The 12,407-nt window shown below is 40.1% G+C and overlaps 1 protein-coding gene across 1 annotated transcript in view; it reads left to right on the forward strand.

Annotated features, from left to right (window-relative positions):
* Window positions 1-11,404, forward strand: part of TRIM66 (tripartite motif containing 66) — a 44,667-nt gene extending 33,263 nt beyond the window's left edge. The window contains exons 11-20 of the mRNA XM_058855858.1: window positions 168-443; window positions 653-880; window positions 3,901-3,968; window positions 4,657-4,831; window positions 5,638-5,930; window positions 7,399-7,522; window positions 8,724-8,798; window positions 9,931-10,083; window positions 10,692-10,910; window positions 11,220-11,404. Of these exons, the coding sequence (XP_058711841.1) occupies window positions 168-443; window positions 653-880; window positions 3,901-3,968; window positions 4,657-4,831; window positions 5,638-5,930; window positions 7,399-7,522; window positions 8,724-8,798; window positions 9,931-10,083; window positions 10,692-10,910; window positions 11,220-11,279 (1,671 nt within the window). The 3' untranslated portion in view covers window positions 11,280-11,404. The remainder of the gene's footprint in view (window positions 1-167; window positions 444-652; window positions 881-3,900; window positions 3,969-4,656; window positions 4,832-5,637; window positions 5,931-7,398; window positions 7,523-8,723; window positions 8,799-9,930; window positions 10,084-10,691; window positions 10,911-11,219) is intronic.
* The last annotated feature ends 1,003 nt before the right edge of the window (window positions 11,405-12,407 follow it).

Here is a 12,407-nt window from a genome sequence, read left to right on the forward strand (position 1 = left end):
AAATAGTGTAGGATTACAATAGATTCTTACAGCCCTTGTGACACAACTGTTTGATAATGTCAAGCTGAAACCGAGCATCTCATCTTTTACAGACAGAACAGTAGCATTTTGCTGCTGAAAAGCTTATTAATGTATTGGATTTTTTTTTCCCCTTTTGCTTTTCCCAGCGTTCAGCATCCTTAAGCTTTGTGGGCTTTCCAAACAGCACAGAAATGGAACTATCTCAATCTCCAACAAGGTTATCCAGCTCGGCCGACCCAGAGGCGAAAGGTGCAGCTGCTGTGACACTTGGCCTGTCCCCAAATGCCCTCTGTGACTGTGATGCTGCACCAGAGCCCCTGCCCAGCTACAGCCTGGCACTGGGCAGGGCTCCCAGTGACCCGAGCCCTGACCCTGCTGGCCTCACACCAGGTGATGCACTCCAGGGAGGCACTAAATGCAAGGTAGGGATGGCTCAAACTGCTTTGCTGAGAGGGAATCCACTTCCATTTACAGCATGTTGCTGTTGGTCAATCAGTCAAAATAAATTACTATTTCAATGAGTAAAGTTTTCCTTATCTGCTATTTGAATACTGATTTCAAATTACTTTCTTAACATGAAAAGAAAGCTGATAATAGAATTCTGCATTTCTTTCTCCCCCACTCCTCACAGCTAGAGAATGAAGACCTCAGTGCTGTGGATTGTCTTCTAGAAAACAGCTTGGCTACTGCTGGGCAAGAGGTAGTTAATGAATTAACTCTTTCTATGCAAAAAGTGATGGAAGAACCTATTAATCTTTCAGTCAAAAAGTCTCAGCATTGCACTGCTCCTTCTGAACTGCTCAGCAACACTTCTTTCCTGCCTGTGAGTGCCAGAATGAGACAATCCAGAGGCAAAGAAGGTACCAAGCTTTAAATTATTTCCTTTAGGTGTTTTGGGTCTTTTTTCTTATCACTATGCATTGCAAGCATGGAAAAGCACTATGCTTATTAATATACTTGCATGTAAATGTGCTGTTCCAGCAAGCTTCAAATGTTATCAGAGTACTTAATCCAGTGGAAAAGTGTGTTTGATCTCATTTGTGGAGGAAAAACATGGAAATGATATGCTTTGAATTTGTAACATCCCTCATCTGTGAACCAGAAACGAGTGTGACTGTGTGAAGTACCTGGAGTATTAGTTCTCTTAGAAGCACTCCTGTTAATGAGACCTGCAGTTATGACTATTGAAGAGCTGGTTTGAAGAGTCCAAATTCAATTAAAAAAACCCACATTACTTCTCAAATGTAATGTGGTTTCTGCTAAGTCCTTCACATCAGTAGCATACCAAATTTTTGTTAACACATCGCACAGCATGTGCCTTTGCTTGGCTCTGTCTACTGTGGAACATTCACTTCAGCCAAGGCCTATTTCTTCAGCCCTAATGGAGAATTAGGCTTTACTTAACTCTTTTCATGGGCAAATTGCCAACATCATGCTGCAAAGCCTTATTCCTGCAAACTCTGAAAGTCAATGGGACTATTCATGCAAGCAAGGGATTGCAGGATCAAGTTGTTATCCTGTGACTTATGCCAATATTTGGCTGGATTTCTCTATAAAAGATGAATTAATATTTCTCTCTCTGCGCTGTATTTTTATTCAGAGAATTCTAATTAGTACAAAGGAGGCCTAGCCCAGTGAGCCAAGGGAATGTATTTGTCCTCTCTTCTATGTCCTATGCCAAACCATGGCAATTACACCACAATCATTTGTGTGAGGTGTAAGAATCGGGAGCACCCCTAAAAAGCTGTGCCTTAGTCAGGCTGAAGTGTCTTGGGGAGGAGCAGCAATGTAGTATCTGGTGTGGGTTGTGTGACACCACACACAGAGGCAGCCCCAGCATTCAGAATCTCACTGTTGATAGCGGATGCTGCAAATTTACTGAGTATAAAATGCAGGCCCTATTGTGCAAGAGGGGTGAAAGCCTTGAGTGTTGAATTCAGTGCTGCTCCCTTTTCACAAGGGAGGATCAGAAGCAAGCAAGTCCTGTCCTGTCAGTGTTTAAGGGCCTGCAGTGAGGGGAGACCTGAGGAGATTCAGTCACCAGTGCACCATAAAATGTGAATTCTGCTGCAAAGGCAATGTTAACTCTGCTGGTGACTCTCAGTAGGACTTGCTGGCTTCAGCATTGCTGTGCTGCCAAGCCTCATTCCTTCTGGTGTATGTCTCCAGTGACTCTTCCTTTTCTAATAGCAAATCTAAACATTTCAGCTTAATTGAAAACAAAATAATTCTCATCCTAGGCACATGGGATGTGGTAAAAATGGTACAAAGTGTGATCATTTTCCCTCTTACAGCCACTTCTCTTTCTTATGAATTGCATAAACACCCTCCCCTTCTCTTCTCTTTCCTAGACTAAACAAATCTGATGGGTTAAGTCTCTCCTCATGGATCAGGGGTTTGATTTTTTCAAAACCACCTCATTCCTCTGTGCTATTTTGGGTTCCCTGCAATTAAGGAGTGCTGCCCACAGCCAAATGCAGCTGAGGCCTCTGGAGTGCCATGCAGAATCAGGGTATCAGCTCCTTGTGTTTTACGTTCCTTGCTGCTGGTAATACCCTGCAGGATGGCACTGCTCTGTTCTGCAGCAGCAGCATTAGGGGTTGAGTTATGTACAGAGAACAGCCCACTTTAACCCTTATGTTCCTTCCAAGGACATTTTCCCAGCCAGTTGTTTTCCTTTGGGATTATGTTCATCTGACCCTTCATGAGCAGAGTACAGTTATCTCAATTCAGTCTTACTGATCTAGGAGATTTTTTTTCTCTGATGCACTAAGGTCTATTTTTAGCTGAAAACATTCTCCATGGTGAAACCCCTCCAGTTTGGTGTTTCCCACAAATTTTATAGGCACTATTATTTGATGGGCCCAGCTGCTGATGGAAATGTTGGTTAATGTAGGAACCCAGGACCACTGGAGCATCCTCTGCTTTGACAGTGTGCAACGAGAGCTGCTCCTGCAGCTCAATGAGCAGTCTCCTTTTAGTAATTCTGTCCATGACAGGGCTACCCACCCTTCACCTGAGTAACAATCACAAGTGAATAATGCCTTAGGTGTGATGTGAAATGCATCTTTCCCTGTTAGTCTTTGTTAACCATGATATTGTGTTTGTTTCTTGTTTGTATTGGCTATGTCAAACTAATTCCTAACAAAAGTAGATGAGATTATGAAATTTCTCAGTGGACTTGTATTTCTGAGGGCATCCACCAGGAAATTTCTCTCTATCCTATCCCATCTCCCCAGAACTGTTTAATGTCAGTCAAAATGACAGCCATATGCTGATACACCTACATAAAGCTACAGCTAAATGCTTATATAGCAGATAGTTTTGAATTCGTGTGTTTATAAGTGCCAGATGCTGGAGGAAAGAAAGGAATTATAGTGTAACTTTTGTCCTGTGGCAGCACATGAGAGACACAATTTTCTTCTTGTTTTCAAGTAACTGGAATTATCCAGAAGCTGGAGCTGGAGGCCACAAAGATTTCCTCAGCCTTGGGGGTTCAGACCTCATTGAGTCTGCTTTTCTGAAGTGAAGGCTGTACAGCAAAGAGGATTACTTATGTTGTTCCATGTATATGGATGCATGTGATATAGCTGTGTACATATATAATTCCCTGAGAATGAAACAATTTCCATGAAATATTTCATATGTGCTCCTCATATTGGGAACAGAAGCTGTGGTTAAAAGTAAAAAAGAAAGACAAAGGCTCTGCACCAGAACAGAAAATAGCATGCACATTTTCTATACATATAGATGAAATTACTCCATAATTCACTTATGATATCATATTAAACACCAGTCAGAAGTACATGAATATTGAAGTACTTTCTACCCTAATCTGCCTGTGATATTATAAATATTTTATTCGTTTTCTTATCTTCTGTTCCAGATTCCAATAACTGTGAAAAGGAACATTTTGAAATGGATATGAAAAGCAATCAGAATGTCAGGTAGCAGAGTCCTTTTTTTCATACAAAAGCACTGGCTGTGAAATCTTATGCATGCATTTAGAAAACTTGTCATACTTAATGATGATTGAGAACTTAGAAAGAATTCTAGATTCCTTATAGATAATAGTTCTGAAGTTGTAAAGTGCTCTCAAACTTGAGAACAACCGTGGAAAAGAATGGGTGAATTCATGTATTTCTCTGTAATTTTCCAGAATGAATAAATATTTGCAAACTTACCTCACTTGAACAATTAGAAAATGTTAAGCCCCAATGAAAGCTAAAAGATATAATGGGAACAGGATTAACATTACCTCAACAATTTTATAAAATTTGATTTTCATCCGCTACTGTGATAATATGGTAAAGTTGATGATATGCTGTGTTCCTGTTGAAGCCAGCCACACTGAAAAGTATAAAATATTACTTGTGTTAATTAAGAACATACAGAGCAGGGCAAAGCTTTAGCACAGGAGTTACTAATGTATTGACACATATGATTAATTTAAAGTGATTGCATTCACATTTCTTAAATAATCGGTTTGTGAAAAAATACCAAGATTTTCAGTGTTTGGCCACCACATCACAGTTACAGAGGAAAAGGAGCACAAACAACGGTGCATGAAGCTGGATAGGGAGGAGAATTTTGTGGAATGTGGATGAATATAATCATGTGTCCTTTTGACTCTAGAGCTGCCCCTAAGGAGCAGAAGATCCCCTATGTGCGACTGGAACGTCTGAAAATATCTGCCTCGGAAGTGGGGGAGCTGCCGGTGTTTAAGCTCCAGCCACAGGACAATGAGCAGGAGGGCAATTTCCTCCTGGTAATTGAGTGTGGGACACGGTCCTCAAGTATGTCTATAAAGGTGAGTGGGATTTCCTTGAGGTTTTACCTGCCTTCTCCCCTTTATCCCACTGGTTTGTAGGCACATTTTCTGGAATATTGTACAGTAAAAAAGTCTGCTGATTTGTTTGACCCTCAGGGACTTCTGTGATGGGTCGTGATAAAGACAATACAGCTTTGAGCTTGCTGTGAAGCTCCCTGCATCTTCCATTTCTGAGAAGTTTGTAGTGTTTTCATACAACTTGGCTCACCTGTCTGGTTACAAATACAGGATAAATAGCTTAAAACTGGTCTGAATATATATTTGAGTGGTAGGAACCGATCCCAGAAATCACAGTGTAATAAATTTTTAAAAGTTTTACATTCTATTGCTTCGGCATGAACTTCCTTCCACAGAAGGAAACAGGAATTTCTGGTGGGAAAAACACCTATACTTTTTTTATGTTTTGGTTTTTTTGGGGGATGGTGGGGGGGTTTGAGCTGTTTACCATAAAACTTGCAAGTGAGATTGCAGAATTTCCTATCAGCTGGTGTAGAATCTGCACAGCTCTCTCACAGTGCTACTACACTGTGGTATGGGGGAGGAAATGACCTGACCAAGATGACCTGGCCAACAAATGCCAAGAGCATGGGTCTGCTGAGCCCCAGTGCCCTCCCCAGTAGAGCTCACTCCAGAGAGGTACTTGGAAGCACTTGTTGGGAAATTGTTGTTGGGAGCTGTGTCTTCCAAGTTCAAGAAGTACTTGGTTATCTGCAGATAACCAGTGAAGCTGTATGCTGATGTGTGAAAATGATGATTGTGTGATCCCAGATTTTTCTTCTTTCAAGATAAATAAAGATAGTCCAGCTGAGGGACAGAAGTCCAAAGAGGAGAGTTCAGAGGACAGGAGATTTCTCATCTCCCAGACTGCAGGACAGACACAATCTCCATCTGCTGATCAGAAGCTCAGCAATGGCATCTCCAGCATGAAGAAATCCCCAGTTACTCAGGAAGTCAGTCCAATTGAAAATGAGGATTTTTGTGCTGTGTGTCTTAATGGAGGAGAACTGTTGTGCTGTGATCACTGCCCCAAGGTCTTCCATCTCTCCTGCCATGTTCCAGCCCTGCTCAGCTTTCCAGTGTGAGTATGGATGACATTTCACTACTGTGCTGTTCCTGCTCGCTGCCTGGGGCAGACAATATCCTCAGGGATGTTTCAGCCTTATGCAAGGGCTGCATCTCTCACTTGCCTATTTTGATAAGTTTTTGTCTTACATACTAGGAACTAGATGAATTATAAAAAGAACTCTTTCCCACCACTGTGCACTTTCTGCAGTTAACTGGCCAGTACAGCAAAGGAGATGGCAGACCTGAACTTAAAAAACTTTCATATGAATCACTGGAGAAAAACAAAATCCTAACTCTCATGTAACAGCTGGAGTGTAACATCAGCTCTTCTTGGCAGAACAGAGACTAGCACAAGGGAAGGGCAATCAGTGAGTTTTATTCAGTTTGTTAACAAATTCTATGGGAAATTTTAGGATTATCAGCGTTTCTGTGGAAATATTTGAGTCATTGCTTTCCCTAAGATACATTCTCTCACAACTTATCACGGAGAGATTGTATGCAATGAACCAGAAACAGATACACGTCCACACACCAAACTTTAAAGTGAGACTGAATAATGCGCATTACTGTGGTATGCAATTCTGAATTCTGTTATAAATCATTACTAAGTGGAACCAAAGCCCACTTCATTTGAGCAAAGCTCAAATAATTGTCTCAGTAAGGTATTAATTTGGAGATTCTGGTTTCTCTTTTTTGTTCAAAAAACAACTTTTCTGTTCTTGGCATTTCTTTCTTTTCTCTAGTAGTGGAGTTATTATTAACTTCTCGTTTCAAAGCAATATGAAAACCAATTTTTCCTGTTAGAATAAACTTTTGAGGCAAAGTTAAACTCTAGTGAAGTGAATTAATTCCCTTACCTAAAGCTCTATATTAATAATTCTTGAAAATATCTTCATCTGTAGTTATTCAGACCCTGATGTTGTAGAAGTTGCATTACTGCCTTCATGAAATTCTTCAAGAGGTTTCTGAAAATGCATCTACTAGCATGGTCACACATGCCCTTGCAGGATTATGTCTATTTGGTTTGGGGACCTGTGTATTATCACACCATTTCTGATTATGTTGGTTTCTTAGATAAACATGTCAATTATCATATTGATAATAAATATCTCAGTTATCAAAAGGGTCTGGGTTTGTCTCGTGAACCAATTGCTGCCTGTTTTTCCTTAGTGTTTTTTTTTCAAAGCAGCACTTGAATCAGTGCAGCTGTATGCACTGCTGGTAGATGATCTTAAACACAATTTTATAATTTCCTTCATGATGGGAAAAGAGTTATGAATAGAATCTGAAATTATTCTACTTCTAAGTGGATTCAAATCCAAGGAGGAATATCTAGTACAATGGGCTTCAGATTGCCTGCTATCATAATGCTAGTTAAGGATGAGGCTTTCCAAATAGTGATTCCTGAGATTTGCTGTTTGACAAGGTTGTGGCAAAAATGTCCCACGAGTTTTTTGGTTTCTTGGTCTTTGGTTTTGCAGGGGAGAATGGGTGTGCTCACTTTGCCGTAACCCAGTGAAGCCAGAGGTGGAATATGACTGTGAAAACACACGCTACAGCCACAGCTACAATGCACAATATGGCCTTGGTGACTGTGACCAGAAGGTGGGAATAATTATATATTGTATTATTTAGAGCAGGCCATATGATCTCAGCATGAGGCTTTACAGTAAATGCAAAAAAAGCATTGTTATTATTTGGTTGTATCATTTCATACTTTCTAGACATGGCTGTTAGATTAAAAAATGTTATGGAAAGATGAAGCAGGCAGATGTAGAATTTTTTTCTACTTTGAACAGGGAACTCAGACTCAAGAGCAGAGCTTCCATGAGTCAGTTTTGCCTGGTTTATGACACTGAATCTTTTTCCTTTAAAACTTGGCACCTTCTCAGACATCTACTTGGGCAATGGTATTTTTGTGATGAAGACACTTTTTGACTTTCAGTTGGACTGAAGTCATCATACAATCTTCTTCATATTCCCGTTAGTCCCCTTGAAGATATTTAGGCTCTTAACTCAGCCTAGACAAAAACTTAACACTTTATATACCTATTATTAGTTTTCTCTATTAAATCATCTATTAAATAAGTGCCTTTTGATAAGGCACTTGGTATTTTGAAGGCACAAATTTGAGATAGATGTTGTGTATATATTGGTGATAACTGGACAGAGAGGAGGAGTCCAAACAACTAAGTGCAGATGCTGGCCCTGTTTCTACTGGACTTGGTACAACTGGGATTTGTTGTTGGGATTTGGGTCTCAGATAGTGAAGTCCTATTTAGAAAACTGAGTTGATTAAAAATTCCATTGTTTGTGAGAAAATATGGCTTATAATGTTTATGTGACATTTTTTTTGTTACTAATGAATGAGCACTAGTAGAGGTGTTTTACAAATTCAAGGAAATAGTTTTCATACAGTATTACCAACTCATATCAGTTTGCATGAATGGATATGAGCAGTGGGAAACATTGCCCATTTAACTCTTTACACATTGCTGTTGCCATTCTTTCAGCTGAGAGCCAAGGAATAGATCTGTAGTGCACAAAATAAATAATTATAGCAATTAATTCCCAAGAATTTCCAGGAAAATGTTTCTTTTCTTGCATTTCTTGACTATCCTTGTTTTCCAAGCTATAACAGTGCTATGAGGCAGAATGTCCCCCTGACTGAAGTGTGCCATTTTGCATCAGAAAGGAACAGTCTATATGAAAATTCTCTTTTTTGTTAGTATGATTGATTAACTAAGGGTGAGAATGAAACTCCCTTGTTTTGAATTAAAATGCATTTTGATTTTGGCTTCCACAGAAGTGTGAAAAGCTGGTGCTTTCCCTGTTCTGCAGCAGTATGAGCCTCCCGTTCCATGAACCTGTCAGTCCCCTGGTGAGTACTGCACATGCAGGGATCAGAGGCAATCCAGAGAGCTTCACGAGTTTTTCCTTTTTCCTCTTGAAATATATTAATGAGGGTTTTTTCTGAACAGTATTGCTTCCTAGGGAAGGGTGGGTGCTTGCCTCTTCCAAGAGCCTTGAAGGTGTCAGGGCAGGGAAATTTTGGCCAGTGTTCAGGTGGTTTGGATGCCCATTTAAGAAGCTGGAAGAATGGCAAAGGTGTATGAGGGATTCCAATGATTTAAAAAGTTGACTTGCCACGTGTATGGAGAATGTTGTACTGTCATAAGAGAGGTCTGCTCTAGAAGCAACCCTGAGCTCCCTCTTTTCTTGTGCTGTGCACAAAGAGGGTAAATGGGACTGTGTGCAGGGGAAGATGTAGAGATATCTGCTTCATCCATGTACTCCACATTTGCAATATTAACTGTCTGCTTTAAGGAAGATGGAGACTCACACTATTGTAACAATAGAGCACCATGTGCTAAGAGTTGAAGGGGGGAAAAACAAAGCTTTTATGTGAAGGAGTAGTTCAAATAATGCTATAAACTCCATTCTACTTAATAAAACTTGCAATGAACTTATGGGACAAATTACCTAACAAGTAGGTAGTAGTAGAATGAGAAAGATTTAAGGAGTGGGATATCCTGGTAGCTGGTGCCCATTGAAAAAGACTTCTGTTGAACTTTCAAAAGAGTGCACAGAATCCTATTTTGAGTCACTCTTGACTGACTACTTCCCACATTATCAGCTGAAAGTATCACAGCACTTTCTTTTTGTAATTGCTTGGGGAAAATGTCGGCTAATTATCAATGATATATAAATTATTGATCATGGTTAAATTTGGGTTATAGTTATCTGGGGATAACCTTTACAAAGTTCAAGCAGCAGAGTAGTCTGTGAAGTGTGCTATTTTTAGGATCAGTCTTGCAAACAAATATGCTTTAACCAAATCAAAAAGCACCCAGGAAGATGATGTGCAAACGTAGGCACTAAAAGATTAGAGCTCTCTACCTTGATGCAATGACTCCTCTGCAATGATTTCTGTCCAAAATTGCATCGAAGTCACTAGAGAGGAAATGTTTTAATTAAAAATGTCACATACCTGCCTTTTATTCTTATTGCAGGCTCAGCATTATTATCAGATCATCAAAAGGCCAATGGATTTGTCCACCATACGAAGGAAGCTGCAAAAAAAGGACAAGTCCCACTACTCTGCACCCGAGGAACTTGTGACTGACGTGCGTCTCATGTTTTGGAACTGTGCAAAGTTCAATTATGTATGTTTCTAATATGCATGGGTGGGGGGAGACAAAGCAGGGGCTGGCTCTTTCAGTGGCTGTCACACTGGTGCAACTACTGGTTCCATGGAAATCAGATATAGGATTGGGATGAAGTATTAGTCAGTTTTATTCTTTAGAAATTATGTTAGGATTTTTTTTAATGACAGGAATGAAGTTTATATGAAGTTATATATGTATCTGAGAACTTGACATACATATGGATCTAAAATTAAAGAGGTACATCTTCACAGACAACTCTATGGAATATTGCTGTGTTTGCTGTGAGAAGCCAGTCACAGCCAGAAAATAACTAGGGAAAATAAAATGTTTTAAAATTCCTAAGCAGTGATGACTGCTGTTCTTTCTAGTTCACTGCACATCTCTGCTTCTTAGAGGTGCACAAATGTGTTCCTTAACAGCAGCAGCTGGTTTTTACTTACACTGGAAATGCAGAGGGACTAATGGTCTGTGGAAAGCGTGCAGAGACTAATGGAGATGTGGCAGACAGAGCCAAGGAGAGATACTGGGGTGGGGCAGCTATTTGGGTTTGATGCTGGATGATTTCTGCATGCGGTAGCACTGAATGGTTATTCATTCCCTTACAGCCAGATTCCGAGGTTGCTGAGGCTGGACGATGCCTGGATGAGTTCTTTGAGGACAAACTGAAAGAGATTTATCCAGACAGGCATTTCCCTTCAATGCAACGGGATGACTCTGATTCTGAAGATGTGGAGAGCCAGAGCAGCCAAGTGCCATCCCAGGATTTCCAGTGGCCGTCGTATGGGCAGGAGTGCGTGCAGCCCAAAAGGAAACGGCGCCACGCTGTAAGATTGCAAAAGCAAAAGCATTTGGTTGCCAAGTGGCCTCCCTGCTAACTCTGTTTACAGCTAATGATGGGAAGTTCTGGCAGGGCTGTCTGGGAAAACTGTCAAGCTTCTATCACGGGTGTGTGATCAGTTCTACGATTTTATGTCACGGTCCCTTGAGTGGAATAAAGTGTCAGATGTGTATAAATGTGCAAGCAGGAGCAAATGAAGCCTCTCAGGCTGCACAGTTATCTTCCTAGGAGAAAGCTCTGTCAAGGTTTGTAAAAAGCCCTTTAGCTATTCATTGTTTGTTTCCTTTGTACACAGGAAAGTGAAAAAACTAAAAGAATGATGTTTCAGCCAGCTAACAGCGTTCCTCAGGTATGAGCTCCTCAAGATAAGAGATTTGAGGAATCCAGCAGCATGACTGGCAGAGTTAAGGTGTGTGGGAGGAAAGCAAAGCTCTCGGGCTGTTTATTTAAACTCTTCTATTCTGCTGACCATATGCCTTATTTCTAGATCTTGTGGATAGACAACAGATCCAAAATGTTTAAATCTGTCAATATTCTGTCTGTTAAATCACGTGTATGTTTCACAGTGTTTACACTGAAGTACTAAAGTCTTGGTCATAGGTAATGATAAATAATAATAATAAAAATAACATGCTAATAATACCTCATACTGCAGTACCGTTTCATAATCTGTTCAATGTGACATCTCTGTTTTATAGAGCACAGGTAACCATGTAATAAATTTGCAACCTCAGCGTGAATGCTGGCCATGCTTTGTGACAAATACAACACGTAACCATTAAAGCTGTAATCCTGTTGTCTTATTCAGTGATTTTTCTGGGAGCTTGGCTGCTCCAAAGCCTGTGAGATAATGTGATTATCTGATTAACTGTTTCTTTTGAAGCACAGCATTTTCATTAAATCAGGAAAGAAGAAGTGCTAATAGTGCTAATACAAGGGCTCTCTGAGAGATGGTTCTCAGTGCATACTGGGTGCTGTTTGCAAGGCATCATTCTTCTGGAATCTAATTCATGTTTGGTAAAGTAGTGTGGGATTTCGTAGCTCTTAAAGGCAGCATTTTCATACAACCCAAGGCAGTTGTTTTTCTATAAAGCAGATATTGGAATTCAGCAAATTAACTACAGAGTGAATTACATGGTTATAGAAGTGCCTATAAAATAATATCATTAATTTCTGATTTTCTTTTTGCTTATTACCTGTAGCTGTGATTACCAGCAGTACTAGAAGATGATGATAATGCTATATATGTAGAAGCTCAAACAGAAAGGCTGTCTAAGATATTTGTTTCTTTTTTTTTGCTAAATTTCACAATGTATAGGCAGAACACAACCAAGAGCAGATTTAGAGTTTGCTTGAACAAAGCTTGCATGTCACTGTAAAGTCTGAAGGGTGGGAGGAGTTACAGGACATCACACCTGAGCAAAGAGTGATAGTTTGCAAGCTGCTTCCCACCCCTTCCAGCAGCAGATGAGCCACATCTCTG

This window comes from Poecile atricapillus, chromosome 1 (assembly GCF_030490865.1).
Source record: "Poecile atricapillus isolate bPoeAtr1 chromosome 1, bPoeAtr1.hap1, whole genome shotgun sequence".
NCBI classification, from domain to species: Eukaryota; Metazoa; Chordata; class Aves; order Passeriformes; family Paridae; genus Poecile; species Poecile atricapillus.